Raw genomic sequence first — 16568 nt, 5'->3', positions numbered from 1 at the left:
AGGAAACTCCCCAGACCTTAATCCCATTGAGAACTTGTGGTCGATCCTCAAGAGGCGGGTGGACAAACAAAAACCCACAAATTCTGACAAACTCCAAACATTGATAATGCAAGAACGGGCTGCCATCAGTCAGGATGTGGCCCAGAAGTTAATTGACAGCATGCCAGGGCGGATTGCAGAGGTCTTGAAAAAGAAGGGTCAACACTGCAAATATTGACTCTTTGCATAAACTTAATGTAATTGTCAATAAAAGCCTTTGACACTTATGGAATGCTTGTAATTATACTTCAGTATACCATAGTAACATCTGACAAAAATATATCATAACACTGAAGCAGCGAACTTTGTGAAGACCAATACTTGTGTCATTCTCAAAACTTTTGACCATGACCGTACAATCATATTATATGACTTAGAAAGTTAAAGGAAAGGGTAGCCTATTAATAAAACTGTTACATAATTAAACACAACTGCATTAGATTGTTTTAATAACAGCACAGTAAGTAGCCTACACAAACTTGAAAATATGTCATTTGGTGAAGGTGACTTGATAAGGAAAGGTCAGCTGGTTAGTCTTTTAATATTTTCTTGGACAATTATATTTACAGTAAGAAAGTATGTACATTTTATACAATCCCTTTTCCTCTTTTTTTTGTCTTATACCTTTTTTCAAATATCGGTTTCCCCGCCACGATATTTCACACCTGTTCAATCACAATCTAATATTTCGTTTGGACTCTTCCAGTAGAGGGCTGTTCGAGAGCATGCGCACAACCGCAGCAAGAGAACCCTATTTCTCATGTCACCAGTGCCTGTCACAACATTGAGGGGCAAAACGACAGCTGTGTGGGTAAGGACTTCATAATTTCATACAACTGCACTTTGTTTTAAAAGATGATCAATCACACACTATAGGGGAGCTCCAATATGTGTGACGAAAACAATTCGAATGGCGTGTCAGGTTTTGCCATCGTGTTCAGATGCGTTGAGATGACTATCCTCGCTCTAATCTCATGTTTTCTCCTATAAAACTAGCGAACATATAAGATGCCCCTTCCCTCAACTACTGACCCACTAAATGAAGTGAAATAACTGTCTATGTATTAGTCAATTTGTTGCTGGAACGTTTTCCAAACATGTGACACGACAGTGTAGGCTAAACAATGCGTACCAAGGCAGTCAAGCTAAGTGAAACTATAATTTTTCTCGGAAATGTTTCGTCTTAACCCTGCACGCTAGGATTTTTGTGTCTTCGTGAAGAGTTACAACTGTCTTTGTGCGAGGAGACTTATTACAATTGTAACAAGTTATTAATGAAGCTTTGCTACATGTTTTTATTTCCTTGACTTCAGGGCTGTCTTTTATATAAAGTGTCAGTTTCGTCTTGACACTTTATATAGTTGTTTTTGCCCTGATATTTCAATTACCTAGACATTTTGTTGAACAACATCACCATTTTCTGTTTAATTGAGCCGACCAGGTTTAAGGCTTCTCATGTTTTGTTTGTATAACCTTAGGCCTAAATGTCAACTTGTCAAGTGTGTTTTCAATTACACTGTAACATCAACCCCTTGTTTGTTTAATTCCTGCAATTTATCCAGAAAGTGCATATAAAATGATATCTGATTCTTAATATACTATTCTGATGTTCATTCAACCCTACTAATAATTGTCAACCCCTTATCCTATTCACATGAAATGTTTTGATGCACTCTTATAATTTCACCTGAAGAAAACTGAAGAAAAAAATAGGTACATTGGGAGTGAAATACACATGTTGAGTTAAGAATGACGTAAGGGCTTGTTTCTTTAATGTTATGCATTAAAATGTTACCACAGGCAAACTAACGGTCGCTAAAGTAACAAAATAAGAATAGATAGGCCTTTTTATGAACAGTGTTTTATTGCTTTTTCAAATATTGTTTTTCCTTTAGTTCTCTGGTCATTCAATTATTATTAGTCACTAAAACACTACTCATTAGTGTTTTAAGGAATAACCTCTGCGTTATTCTGTTGTTTGCTGTCATTTCTGAGAGAATAAACCCTTCCCACTGGGCACAGACGTCAACGTAATTTCATTGAAATGAGGTAGAAACAACTTTGATTCAACCAGTGTGTGCCCAGTGGGTTATGTCTAGTATATCATATAGCATCACAACATCATGTACTCGTCAACTTTTATTCTTTAGGCAGGCATTCCCATTCAATACTTCATCATTTACATTCACTTTGAAGGTGAGTGATTTTGTATCTTGTCGAGTGATTGATTGTCAGAAAGACACATCAAAGGATAGATCGTTGAGGTGTTTATTTTGATGTCGGGAAGTTGTTCATATGCTTCCTGCTTTCCACACTGCTCTATGGCTGCCACACAACACTTCCTGTTCTAGCACACATAGATTAAACATGAATAAAGTGTTTTGGCTTGAGAATCCCCTCTTCAGCTTATGTGTATCAGTGGAAGAACCTATTCAACAATAACAAATCACCTAAACTGTGACTTTTATTATCCCTGGTGTGTTAGTAAATGTATATCTTATCTGACAACATGTGTGGAACCGTATTCTAACTTACATTGTGCCTTCAAGATCTCTAGAGAATGTTGCACGGGCTTTGTAAAGTCATCCCTTAGTTTTTACATTTTTCTTCTGCTGTCAAGCTAAGACGGTATGTCATATTACATTTATGAGGAGATTGATGGTGTAGAACTGATATCGTTGTCCCGAACTGAAAAATGTATTTTTCTAATCTGAACTTGAACTTTGATGTGCACTTCTCATGTGATTTGAGTGAAGGGAACACTTTCTCCTTTCTGAAGGAAAGTTGGTAGAGCATGGCGCTTGCAACGCCAGGGTTGTGGGTTCGATTCTCACGGGGGGCCAGTATGAAATAATTTATGCACTCACTAAATGTAAGTCACTCTGGATAAGAGCATCTGCTAAATGACTAAAATGTAAAATGTAAATGTAAATGAAGGGGAAATGCTTCTTGCTAATGGATGAGGGGTTATTTGGAGGCTGAGAGTACATTTTATTGACTTACATGGACACTTTATATCAGAAGTCAAGTATTTTCGTCTTTAAAGTTGTCTTGCAGGTTGTGTAGCCTACAGTCTGGTTAAGAGATACATTTCTTACTGACTCTAAAGCATATAAAACAATGCTATAACACCTCACTATAATGCATTACGATGCAGTTATAATGCATTGTAATACTTGTCATGTAAGACTCATGTTTTTTAGTCATCTAATGATTCAGTTTGAATAATGTGTTAAGTCATTTGTTTTCCCACATCATTTGCTATCATGGCACTGTACAGTACACACAGTTAAGTATTACAGAGGTTTCTGTCACGTAGACCATCTTGTTAACTTAATTACTTCAGTATTGCAGTACTGGCTTGGTTCTCTCCCTTCGCAGAACATTTCAGTGACCTCATCTGTTTAGGTTTATAGTTGTAGTTTTATTGTGTTTGTTAAAAATGATGTGCTTTGGACATAGCACTAGTTGCAAATCACAGATCTGGGGCACACAGCCATTTTTCAGCAACATGCTGGCAACCTCAATAGGAAAAATCACTGTCGATTTCAATTCTGCGTATAGCCTCAATTATAGAAACCAGTCATTACTAGTAATGTGACTGAAGTGTATAATTTCAGTCAAATCCTTGCATTAAAGCTGTAATTATTTAGTCTAATGCAACAGGTTGAGAGATATATGCTGTAAGTATCTGGAAATGTTATTTACAACTGAAATAGAAAAGGCATTGCCTTAAAATAGAAAAAGTCTCTCTGGTATTGGATTACGCTCTAATGTCTTATCTTTCTTTGACAGGATTACTGAATGAGAATGCACTCTTTCCAAAGCAGTTGTAAATGGGCTTTCTGGTTATATACCCATATACAAAACAATAATAGATGTTGTTAAGTCATTTCAATTGATCAAGATCAATTTTTCAACTTCATCTCGCAGCAGACATGCTTTAGACATTAAGTTTCTACTCTGCCTTCCCACTCATCTCTTGCCTTTTTATGTATTCTTCATTCATGGATACTATGCATTATCAGATACTGGACCTATTCATTTTCATTTGAGATTGAATTGAGTTATTACTGGTAGCTTAGTCAGTGCCGAGGCTGGTCTGACATTAAAGTAAGTTAAATGATGTAGCCTTCATGTACAGAACAAAAGGGTTTCAGAATAATTCATAATTATTTTTTACGTATATTGCACTGAGCGAGACAAATGTGTGTCTCGTGTGTAGTTTACATTTTTACATTTTAGTCATTTAGCAGACGCTCTTATCCAGAGCGACTTACAGTTAGTGAGTGCATACATTTTCATACTGGCCCCCCGTGGGAAACGAACCCACAACCCTGGTGTTGCAAGCGCCATGCTCTACCAACTGAGCTACAGGGGACTAGTTCTGCATCTATAATATTTATTCTCATCATATATGCACTCTGACGTAGTCTATATGAATGATAACATGGTGACATTTGTTGCCATTGTATGCCAAGGACATTTAAGCCTAACTGCTCAATTTCATACTGTGCTTATTAGTGTGCTATAAGCTCATATCTTTATGGCATTGACAAAGCAGATTGTCCTGAAACAACAGGTCTCCCGTTTCAATAGAATGTAAATGTGTGGCAGTTAAATTTTTCTCACCAGCCTCAGAGACCGACTATTGATCAAGCCTACGTTGACTTTGAATAATTTTACTACACTTGAGGGGTATTATTGAGAGTGCCACCAGCATGCAGTCTGGAAGCATTGTTTAGATTGAGAACAAATCACCTTTTTTCCTTTGCAACAGAATAAAACAGGACGTAACCTGTAGTCATTTGTGTTGGAAATCCAATTATTGTGTTTGGCACGTTTTGTCACAACTTGTCGGTGTGCTATTCATCACTCGCCAGGCTTTTTTGATAGGCAGTTCCCAATCAAATCAAATCAAATTTGATCCCAGTTTCTATGAAAAGTGAAAACCCAGGGCACAATAACACTCCGCTGACTCGGTTTGGCGTCTATGGCCTCCAGGCTCTCTCCTTTTGTTGTGTTGAAGCAAATGAGATGCGGGTATTTGCTAAGTCCAGGAAAAATGTGCGAATTTGTGCAGCCTCATTCTGTGTAGACTCGGGGGGAGTGGGTGGTCCCTATTCCCTGAGCATACCGCAAACTAAAGCTCCAAAACCGTTAGCCAAAGTGCCCTCATGCATTACAGTGTTTGTACACTGTCGTCGACAAAATCAACTGGATTTACTGATAATCCTCAAATAGAAATTAAGGATGGAGAGATTGGAGCCATAGGAGAAATGTGTTTGAAGCCTATAAAGCTAGTTATTAAATGTATTTGTAAGTCGCTCTGGATAAGAGCGTCTGCTAAATGACGTAAATATAAATGTATCTTTTGGCCTTATTCCACTGCTTAGACATTTTTTCCTTGCATAGGAAAAGTCAGACTTTAGAAGAAGTAGATACACAGCAAATTTGCAAGTGTTAAAATCTCGGTGTTATGGTAAAAAGTGTTGTGGGTGTTATATCTAAGTGTTGATTCTAGTGGGATTGAAATTGACACCACGTGGTGAATAAATGAAGTGTTATTTGAATCACAGTGGAATCAACACTGCGTGGTGTTGTTACTCCACTGTGTTCAGTTCATTTCCGTTAACTCTCTGAGTGAAAAAGAACTAGGAGGGGCCTCTATCATTTTTCCCAGAATGCTTTGTTGCAGGTAGATTTTTAGAATAGTTTGTTTTAATATCTATGTTTCTGCATGCACATTGTTTGATTAATTGATCTTAAACTATTTCCAAACTAATCCAATCTGTAAGGGGTTGGACATATTGCACCCGTTACTGAGATGGTTTCTCCAGTTTAGATGTTTTAGGTAGTCTTGTTTGTCAAGTCCTTCACCATAGCAGTCATTCTGAATGTAGGATGTGGGTGATAAAATATTCAAATTGTTTGCTGGATTCTGATAGGAATTACTAATCACTTCACAAACCAGCTTTTTGTGACTTGCAGGTCTGATGTGGCCCATGAGCCAAGATTTTCAGACCACAATGTTGAGGAAAACTAGGTCATAACTAAAGGACTTATCAAATGTACAATATATGGTCATAAAGGGTTCACTTTATATTCAAACATATTCACTTAGGCAGTCACTTGGTGAAGGCTTCAGGACTAGAAGTTATTGAATGCAACAACCATGTCTCTGTCACTAACAAACACAGTCATGGGTTGGTATCGCTCACATTGACTTGGAAGGCATGCTGGGAAATATTCAAATAAGGCTTTACAACCTACACTGTTACAACAACACCCCCCAAAAATACTGTAACACTAAATCAAATAAAATCAAAGTTTATTGGTCACGTACACAGTTAATGTTTTGCCTGTTCAATACAATCCTAATTTATGTCGGAATTTGCAACACCCACGGTGTAAAGGACCAACACTCTAGGGGTGTTAGTTTGACGCTATTTTGGGGGGGTCACATATAATTTCAAAGAAAGTGTTACATTTATCACTATAGGTGTTAAAATTCTGATCTCAAATTTGTTGTGTAGTAATTACATTTTGAAAAGTTAATAGATGTGTGATTTAGAGGAAATTCCCCAGCAGTAAATGTATGAAAAAGGGTTTGACGCCACCACACAGTGTCTAGTATGATGAGGCATCGTTAGTTATATTAATTCATTTTTTCTTTTCCCTTTTCCAGACAGTATGTATTTACCAGGCTATACTTGACAGCATTGCTTCAAATGTGCCGGTGATGACTCTTCTCAGCCATGTATATAACAGAATCGAGAATAAGCATTCCATAACTGTTCTATAAGCATTCTGTGAATCCCCAACTGTCGGACGCAGGGTGTATTCTCAGATGACACAGGAGATAATTGGGGATCCACTTGCAGCAGGAGTCGCAACCCAAATAATTTAGGGAGACCAATTATAGCTGTCTCAGAGATATTTCATCTGTATGGCAGCCTACGGAGGGGCCTCTGCCATCAATCAGATTAGGACAGATTACAATTTGTCTTTCTTTTGTCCCACGGGCGGTTGAACAGTGATTTGTTTTGCTCCTCATTGTCAGAGCACATCGAGAGAGACTGCTCAACAGAGAAAGGGAGAGTTTAACTCTAGGGTGAAAGGCTTGTATTGACTACAAACACCAAGCCTTAACAGGCAAAACATAAAATGTTTATAATGTTGTGAAGAGGCTGCGAAACTTTGAGAAAGGACCGATTCACTTCCCTCCTTTTGCCAAGAATGCACTGAAAGCATCAGATAACCATGAAAATATTTCCCCCATGTCCCTGCTGGTGGCTTTAGCTTTTCCATTTTCCATCTACTGAACACTTTTGTCGAGTCTCCATTATAATGTGAATGGTGTTTTTGTGCAGTGTTTATTGGATACTCTTAGCGAGCTCTGTTATTGTGAACAAAAATAGGCCAGCCTCTGTGTGTCAGATATTTCAGTTTCTTGTTATTCAAAAGCAACATAAAGGAGCCGGGCTCATGACGGAGCTGTCTTGGACTGATTCATTGTGGAGGCATGAAAATGGCCACCACTTTCAGTTATATTTTTCAATGTAACACGTAATGGGTCCCTTTACTGTAAATGCATGCAGTGGGCATATAAACACACCTATACATATGCTGCTGAGGTCTCTCTCTGTCTCTCTCTCTCTCTCTCTCTCTCTTTTTTCCTCTCTTTTTTTCTCCCGCTCACTCTTTTTTTCTCTCCCTCTTTTTCTCTTTCGCTCCATCGACATCTCTCTATCTTTCTCTCATACCTCTCTCTCTGTCTGGAGAATGATGTATGCTTGTATTGGCCACTGGGCTGCCATTATCTTTATTAGATTTATGCATGTTTGTGTAACAGAGCTCATTTGTGACCAATGAACAATACCCAGGAGTAGTGAATCACTCCATCAAAGCCATCAAGGTAAATGGAATCTATTTTAGGTAGCGCCCATTAATAAACTCCCCCCTAGCGTCAGGTCAATGTGGCAACATCCATCCTATTATCTCTATGGAATTGGAGCCTGTTGATAACTTTATTAATTCCTGTCAGGTACACAGTTCATGCTGCATTACAAAGGCATGTTGCTGTAGCTGGTCTCCTGGGGCTGGTGTGTAATTGTCTCTTTGGATAACAGCAGTGGAGATGGAAATTGTGCTTAGCTTTTAGTGTTGTGGTGGGCTTAATAAGGCTATGTTGTTTACACGGTTGCACAGTTGCCAACCACTTGAATGTAGTTTTTTACTGAAGGTCAAAGGACATGCTGTGGGCTGAAACCTCTGCTTAATGACTCAAATGTAAACTCGAAGTGCAATGCAATATTTACATAAAGAGTTAGCCCTACTGTACTTTACATGCGCGCATGCAGGTTAGGATTCAGTTCTTCGCCTCTACTCCCACGAACCTGGGCTTCTCCACTCTCTTCTGTACGGCACACACACATCAAACACCTCCTGGTGGCTCTTTCACTGTCAAATGAAACAATTAGATCAATGAAGTCCCGCAAGGGAGGGTTACGCCACGCAGCGCCACCCCATGCCCAGAGCCTTGGCAGCCACCCTCTCCCAGTTAATCAGAGAGGCTGCAGTCAGATCAGCTCCATCTCCACTGACCTTCAGACCTCGTCAAGCACTAGCTCCCTTCCCCCTCTCTCTGTCACACCTCCTGGAGACCTTCCCGTCACTCCACCAATTAATATCTAATATGGAAGGTTATATTGACTGCCTGGGAATGCAGTGGCTTTTAGAGGGAGAACATGGGAGCAGTGTTGCAGTATTGTTTAAGCTGTAGTTTATAAACAAACCTTATTGATAAAAAAAAAATAAACGTTGTTAAATTAAATCTTTAGGTGGTTTTGGGGACACTGTTAACGCTAGATAGCAGAGGACTTTGCCTCACAAGTAGTTGTTTCTAGTTTTCAGAATATGACACATGAATACATGAATTGTTGTGTAAGCAAAGTTAAATGCATTGCATTAATTGACTATTGCATGTTTGCCTGTCATTCCGAACCAATGTGTTTTTGTTGTTTTCTGTCCCTGGCTTCGAATAGATCTGCTGAAGACATAGAAAGTGATTGGAATGGAAGCTCAGAGACGGAGTCCCTGATTGGCCGGAAGACTGGGCGGGTGCACATACCAAACAGTGAGTCACTTTGGAGGTTCACTGAACCACTAGAGAGTTCACTTAACATTAGGGTACCAGTGGTCAATGATCAGAATGATGGACATATAAGGTTATGTTGTGGTTACAGTGCCTTCAGAAAGTATTCATACTGCTTGACTCATTCCACATGTTATTGTGTTACAGCCTGAATTCAAAATGTATTAAATTGATTATTTTTCTCACACACCTTACATATAGTCCCAGATATACAGTGCATTTGGAAAGTATTCAGACCCCTTGACATTGTTTTAGAAATATTTGCAAATGTATTGAAAATGAAATGCAGAAATATCTCATTTACATACAGTACCAGTCAAAGGGTTTTTCTTTATTTTCTACATTGTAGAATAATAGTGAAGACATCAAAACTATGAAATAGCACATATGGAATCATGTAGTAACCAAAAAAGTGTTAAACAAATCCAAATATATTTTAGATTTTAGATTCTTCAAAGTAGCCACCCTTTGCCTTGATGACAGCTTTGCACACTCTTGGCATTCTCTCAACCAGCTTCATGAGGTAGTCAACTGGAATGCATTTAAATTAAAACGTGTGCCTTGTTAAAAGTTAATTTGTGGAATTTCTTTCCTTAATGCGTTTGAGCCAATCAGTTGTGTTGTGACAAGGTAGGGCCCCGTGTAGCTCAGTTGGTAGAGCATGGCGCTTGCAATGCCAGGGTTGTGGGTTCGATTCCCACGGGGGGCCAGTATGAAAAAAACAACAACATGTATGCACTCACTAACTGTAAGTCACTCTGGATAAGAGCGTCTGATAAATGACTACAATGTAAAATGTAGGGGTGGTATACAGAAGATAGCCCTATTTGGTAAAAACCAAGTCCATACTATGGCAAGAACAGCTCAAATAAGCTAAGAGAAACGAGTCCGTCATTACTTTAACACATGAAGGTCATTCGCAAAAACCATCAAGCGCTGTGATGAAACTGGCTCTCATGAGGACCACCACAGGAAAGGAAGACCCAGAGTTACCTCTGCTGCAGAGGATAAGTTCATTAGAGTTAACTGCACCTCAGATTGCAGCCCAAGTAAATGCTTCACAGAGTTCAAGTAACAGACACATCTCAACATCAACTGTTCAGAGGAGACTGCGTGAATCAGGCCTTCATGGTCCAATTGCTGCAAAGAAACCACTACTAAAGGACACCAATAATAAGAAGAGACTTGCTTGGGCCAAGAAACACGAGCAATTGACATTAGACCGGTGGAAATCTGTACTTTAGTCTGATGAGACCAAATGTGAGATTTTTGGTTCCAACCTCCGTGTCTTTGTGAGATGCAGAGTAGGTGAACGTATGATCTCCGCATGTGTGGGTCCCACTGAGAAACATGGAGGAGGTGTGATGGTGTGGGCGTGCTTTGCTGGTGACACTGTCTGTGATTTATTTAGAATTCAAGGCACACTTAACCAGCATGGCTACCACAGGATTCTGCAGCGATACGCCATCCCCCCATGTGGTTTGCGCTTAGTGGGACTATGATTTGTTTTTCAACAGGACAATGACCCAAAACACACCTCCAGGCTGTGTAAGGGCTATTTTACCAAGAAGGAGAGTGATGGAGTGCTGCATCAGATGACCTGGCCTCCACAATCACCCGACCTCAACCCAATTGTGATGGTTTGGGATGAGTCGGACCGCAGAGTGAAAGAGAAGCAGCCAACAAGTGCTCAGCATATGTGCGAACTCCTTCAAGACTGTTGGAAAAGCATTCCTCGTGAAGCTGGTTGAGAGAATGCCAAGAGTGTGCAAAGCTGTCATCAAGGCAAAGGGTGGCTACTTTGAAGAATCTAAAAGATTACATATCTTTTGATTTGTTAAACACATTTTTGGTTACTACATGATTCCATATGTGTTATTTCATAGTTTTGATGTCTTCACTGGTATTCTACATTGTAGAAAATAGTAAAAATAAAGAAAAACCCTTGAATGAGTAGGTGTGTCCAAACTTTTGACTGGTACTGTAAGTATTCACACCCTTGAGTCAATACATGTTACAATCACCTTAGGCTGTGATTACAGCTGCAAGTCTTTCTGGGTAAAAGGCTCTGCATGGTCATTCCATCGTCTGCAGTGGCCATACAGCATTTACTGCGATACGGCCTCTGCAGAAATCAGGGCATTTATACTTCTTGCGCTTTGCTGTGCAGAGCTGTTGTGAAGGAAGTTGTCAAGGAAGTGAGTTTGTGTTTATACTGGACCTCCCGCCCCCACCTACCGTCAACCAATCATGTAAATGCGGAGCTATACGGAGCCCTCCGCATTGTTACAAAATTTGGGCAGCGCACGGCGATGCGGTACGGAGCTCAATTTGGCCTCTGCATGCCTCTGGAGGCTCCGCAATTGCGTTACACCCCACATTTTCGGCCCAAGCATAAATTGGCTTTTAGTCTCTAAGAGCTTTGCACACCTGGATTGTACAATATTTGCACATTATTCTTTAAAAAATTATTAATGCTCTGTCAAGTTGGTTGTTGATCACTGAAAGACAGCCATTTCAAGTTTTGCCATATATTTTCAAGCCGATTTAAGTAAAAACTGTAACTATGCCACTCAGGACCATTTTAAATGTCATCTTGGTAAGCAACTCCAGTGTATATTTGGCCTTGCGTTTTAGGGTATTGTCCTGCTCTAAGGTGAATTTGTCTCCCAGTGTCTTTGGGAAAGCAGACTGAACAAGGTTTTCCTCTAGGATTTTGCCTGTGCTTAGATCTATTACATTTTATTTTTAACCTAAAAAACGTTGGGTTTGGCGGATGCCAGGAGAACGCTACCTGCTCGAATGCATAGTACCAACTGTAAAGTTTGGTGGATGAGGAATAATGATCTGGGGCTGATTTTCATTGTTCGGGCTATGCCCCTTAGTTCCAGTTAAGGGAAATCCTAACGCTACAGAATACAATGACATTCTAGACGATTCTGTGCTTCCAACTTTGTGGCAACAGTTTGGGGAAGGCCCTTTTCTCTTTCAACATGACAATGCCCCCTGTGCACAAAGCGAGGCCCATACTGAAATGGTTTGTCGAGAACGGTGTGGAAGAACTTGACTGGCCTGCACAGAGCCCAGACCTCAACCCCATCGAACACCTTTGGGATAAATTGGAACGACTGCGTGCCAGGCCTAATCGCCCAACATCAGTGCCCGACCTCACTCTTGTGGCTGAATGGAAGCAAGCCCCCGCTGCTCAGAAGAGTGGAAGCTGTTATAGCAGCAAAGGGGGGACCAACTCCATATTAATGCCCATGATTTTGGAATGAGATGTTAGACGAGCAGGTGTCCACATACTTTAGTTAATGTCGTCTACCTCTTAGCACCCCACACTCCTGCTGAATAGTCCAGAAAAGGACACACGCGTTTCTGAGACAGTTTGGAATACGTGGCTTAACCAATATCTTTGAGTGTTTTTGTTTTTCCTATAACTCTCCCAAGAGTTTTACTTGCTGAGTTGGCCAGGGTAGATATGAAAAGGTCATAGAGTTCATCAAAATAAAGACCCACATATTTAAAATTGCTAGAAAACTCAAGAATTCCTTCACCAAAGCAAAACTGAAAAACACTTATCTTGCTACCTGGGTTTCTAAAATGCATTATCTGTGTTTTTTTTCTGGTTGATCATGAGTCTCCATCTTTTTCACCAATTGACTGTACAAAATAAAACATTCTGCAGGTCTTGTTCAGTTTCTGCCAACCAAATAATATCATCAGCATATAAGAGGATACTTAGCATTTCATCATATCTTACTCCAATATTTAACGGTTCAGTTTATTTTGCCAAATCATTAATAAACATAGCAAACCGAGTCGGTGATAAGGCATCTCCTTGTTTTACACCCGAGGGTGTGGGAAACCAATCTGTATGAAATTCATTAACATGCACACAGGCAGTTGGTGCTTTGTAGAGAGACTGGATTGCGTGATAAAATGTCCAATCAACCCCTTTATCAAACTATAGGCTAAAAGATCCCTATTTACAAAAAAGTCAATGAAACATGCAAAAGTAGGCTTATCTTCCTGTAATCTACACTGAACAAAAATATAAACGCAACATGCAACAATTTCAAAGATTTTACTGACTTACATTTCATATAAGGAAATCAGTCCATTTAAATAAATAAATTAGGCCCTAATCTATGGATTTCACGACTGGGAATACAGATATGCATCTGTTGGTCACAAAAACCTTTAAAAAAAGGTAGGGGCGTAGATCAGAAACCAGTCTGTATCTGGTGTGACCACCATTTGCCTCATGCAGCGCGACACATCTCCTTCGCATAGAGTTGATCAGGCTGTTGATTGTGGCCTGTGAAATGTTGTCCCACTCCTCTTCAAGTTTCTGGATATTGGCGGGAACTGGAACACACTGTCATACACGTCGATCTAGAGCATCCCAAACATGCTCAATAGGTGACATGTCTGGTGAGTATGCAGGCCAGAACTGGGACATTTTCAGCTTCAAGGAACACCCCCCCATTTTTTTTTTATGTTTCTAAAAACGAGATTCACCGGCTCAAAAGGCACATCTCTCTTCCCATGGGCACTGTGCGTCATGGCTGGATAGGCTGCGCTTCCGCTCTCAAAATCCATTTAATTATAAACTGCGTTACCTTTTAAGACCTGCTTTATGTTGGTCTTAGAACATCCCATTAGCGCTGCATGAAATTGTCACTTTTGTGCTTGTTTTTAAAGACACACCTCAAATATTGCCACCCCTCCCACCTCAGCGCAAGTGAGCTGATGTTAGACAGGTAAATTGCAGAGCCTGGTGTTAGGGCTGGAAAATGCCAGTGCGCCAGTTTTTACACAACGAAATTGAAAACTAACATGCGTCTGTTGCTTGCGCCTCCTTAGCGCCAGACCAAAATAGAGCCCCATGACACAGTGCAACAAGGCCAGAGAGCAACCATTTTTTTGTCAGAGCAACTGCAAGCCGTAAACACTGAGTGCACTAAACATTAAGAACACCTTCCTAATATTGAGTTGCACCCCCTTTTGCCCTCAGAACAGCCTCAATTCGTCGGGGCATGGACTCTACAAGGTGTCGAAAGCGTTCCACAGGGATGCTGACCCATGTTGACTCCGATGCTTTCCACAGTTGTGTGAAGTTGGCTGGATGGCCTTTGGGTGGTGGACCATTCTTGATACACATGGGAAACTGTTGAGTGTGAAAAACCCAGCAGCGTTGCAGTTCTTTACACAGTCAAACCGGTGCGCCTGGCACATACTACCATACCCTGTTCAAAGGCACTTAAATATTTTGTCTTGCCCAGTCACCCTCTGAATGGCACACATACACAATCCATGTCTCAATTGTCTCAAGGCTTAAAAATCCTTCTTTAACCTGTCCTCCTCTTCATCTACACTGATTTGAAGTGGATTTAAAATGTTTTACATTTTAGTCATTTAGCAGATGCTCTTATCCAGAGTGACTTACAGTTAGTGAGTGCATACATTTTCATATATTAACAAGTGACATCAATAAGGGATCATAGCTCACCTGGATTCACCTGGTCAGTCTGTCATGGAAAGAGCAGGTGTCCTTAATGTTTTGTACACTCAGTGTAAATCCATTCAAAACCCTATTTGATATACAGTAAGTAATATACAGGAGTCAGAGTGTAGTGAATCCATTTTGTTTCCGGGCAACTACAGTACAATCGATGAATCTGCATTGGCAGGTGAACAGTCACTGCTTCCCACTGCCTTCTGGGAAATCCGGGTCCCTCCAGCTGCGGCCGCCCCTCCGCCACAGATCCAACTCTCACTTAATTTGACTTTCATGGGAAGCAGTCTTTATCTCTTACCAGGAACTCAATCCAATTGACATCATATACCGCAGAAAGAGTTGCATTCATGTCCTCTCTTTATACAGTAATCATGGGGTTGTTACTGTACTAGGGCTCGAGAGAAAGCATTCCACTTTGTTTCCTACAACAGGCAACAAGACAGCCAAGCTGCTTATGCGCCCAGTGAACAATTAAAGTACATGTAAGATGTAAAATGTCATTTGCTTTGCTTGATATGGGTAAACCTCAAAGGGCTTTTATGTTTTTATTAAAGGAATGTGGGTGGCTTTCATTGAGTCTGTTCAGAGGGAAAATAGAATGCAAGATATGTTCTTACATGTAGGAGTAAATTGAGATGTCTCAACTTAAAGCGACGCACACCATGGAACTTAAATAGTAATTGATTTGTTTTTGCATTCAAATGGCCTGTGTTTGTATATCATGTTGTTGTAGAATTGATCCTCTGTCAAATGATGCATGCAGAGGATAGGAAGAAAAGGAGTTCCAGCAAGGGCGTGGCGGAGGAATATTGTCTAAGAGTAAGTAGGCCTGGACCTGACCGCACCTGAGCTCATTATCATATCCTGACAACATTATACCTGTTGGCTGTAATGTTAAGTGTTGCTGAAGTTTCTGTCAGCAAACTAACAACTGTGTCATTTCAGGAGAGACCAAACGAGTACGCAGTAAAAATGAAGAACAAAGTGACCAGCACACAAGGTAAAGTCTTGAAATTTCAACGCTACTAACACAACAATTAGATCATAACTGAATGCTACATTATTAGTGCTTATTGATATGAATGCACAGAGCATGTTTCAAATTGAAATAAAATTATGAATCGCTGTCAAATGCTATTTAGACTGCTTACATGAATTTACACACATGGGAGTTCTCCATTGAGTATGCTTTTTAGACTAGGAATAGGCTTAATCTGGGTCTGGGAATCTGGCCTATGGTGTTATAAGGAAAGGTGTAATTCAGATCAATGTGGTGTGCAGCAGTGAGGGGTAAGAAGAAGGCATGGTCGTGGGATCAGTACCTGGGAGAGGAGAAGGTCATAGCAGCTCCCCTTAGACTCTTCACTGAGGTAAGCATCACCTTTCATCAACCAGTAGGTCTATCTACTACTATAGCCTGACTCCAGAGTCCTATTCATTAGGGCACATTGTAGCAAAACATTTAGCAAAAATGACAAAAGTTCAGGTAGTCCCTCCGTTTCAGTCTGTTTTCAGTCCGAGATGTAATTTACTAAACTATACAGGCAATAAAGCTATGGTTTGTATTTTAAGGCCATAAGCTAGCTGCATGATGTTAAAAACATAGTCTGTTGATTTAAAAGGAAGGATGTTGAGGACCTTAAACTACATGGTTTACTTTATACTGCAACGCTATCTTCTCCATGTGATTAATGTGAATGTATCTGTTTATTTTATTTCTAATGTGCCGACGGGGGCCTGTAAAATAGAAGAAAACCCAAGTGTGTGCGTGTGGGATCGTGAGTGTGTGTGTGGTGGACACCAGGGTGTCTATTGTTTCTAATGACTGCCTTTGAGGACAGTGGGACT

General features: G+C 40.2%; 1 protein-coding gene across 2 annotated transcripts in view; it reads left to right on the top strand.

Moving 5' to 3' along the window:
* The first annotated feature begins 769 nt into the window (after nt 1-769).
* Nucleotides 770-16568, top strand: part of LOC121569179 (lethal(3)malignant brain tumor-like protein 4) — a 137385-nt gene continuing 121586 nt past the window's right edge. The window contains exons 1-5 of one of the 2 annotated variants that reach the window (XM_041879904.2): nt 770-850; nt 9087-9178; nt 15454-15539; nt 15666-15720; nt 16005-16090. In XM_041879904.2, coding sequence (XP_041735838.2) covers nt 15471-15539; nt 15666-15720; nt 16005-16090 — 210 coding nt within the window. In that variant the 5' untranslated portion in view covers nt 770-850; nt 9087-9178; nt 15454-15470. Of the gene's footprint in view, nt 851-9086; nt 9179-15453; nt 15540-15665; nt 15721-16001; nt 16091-16568 lie in introns of both variants that reach the window. The other variant, XM_041879903.2, reaches the window with a different exon arrangement.

This window comes from Coregonus clupeaformis, chromosome 7 (genome assembly GCF_020615455.1).
Source record: "Coregonus clupeaformis isolate EN_2021a chromosome 7, ASM2061545v1, whole genome shotgun sequence".
Lineage (NCBI taxonomy): Eukaryota > Metazoa > Chordata > Actinopteri > Salmoniformes > Salmonidae > Coregonus > Coregonus clupeaformis.
Note: the sequence above shows the minus strand (reverse complement) of the source record. Positions and strands in the feature narration are given on the sequence as shown.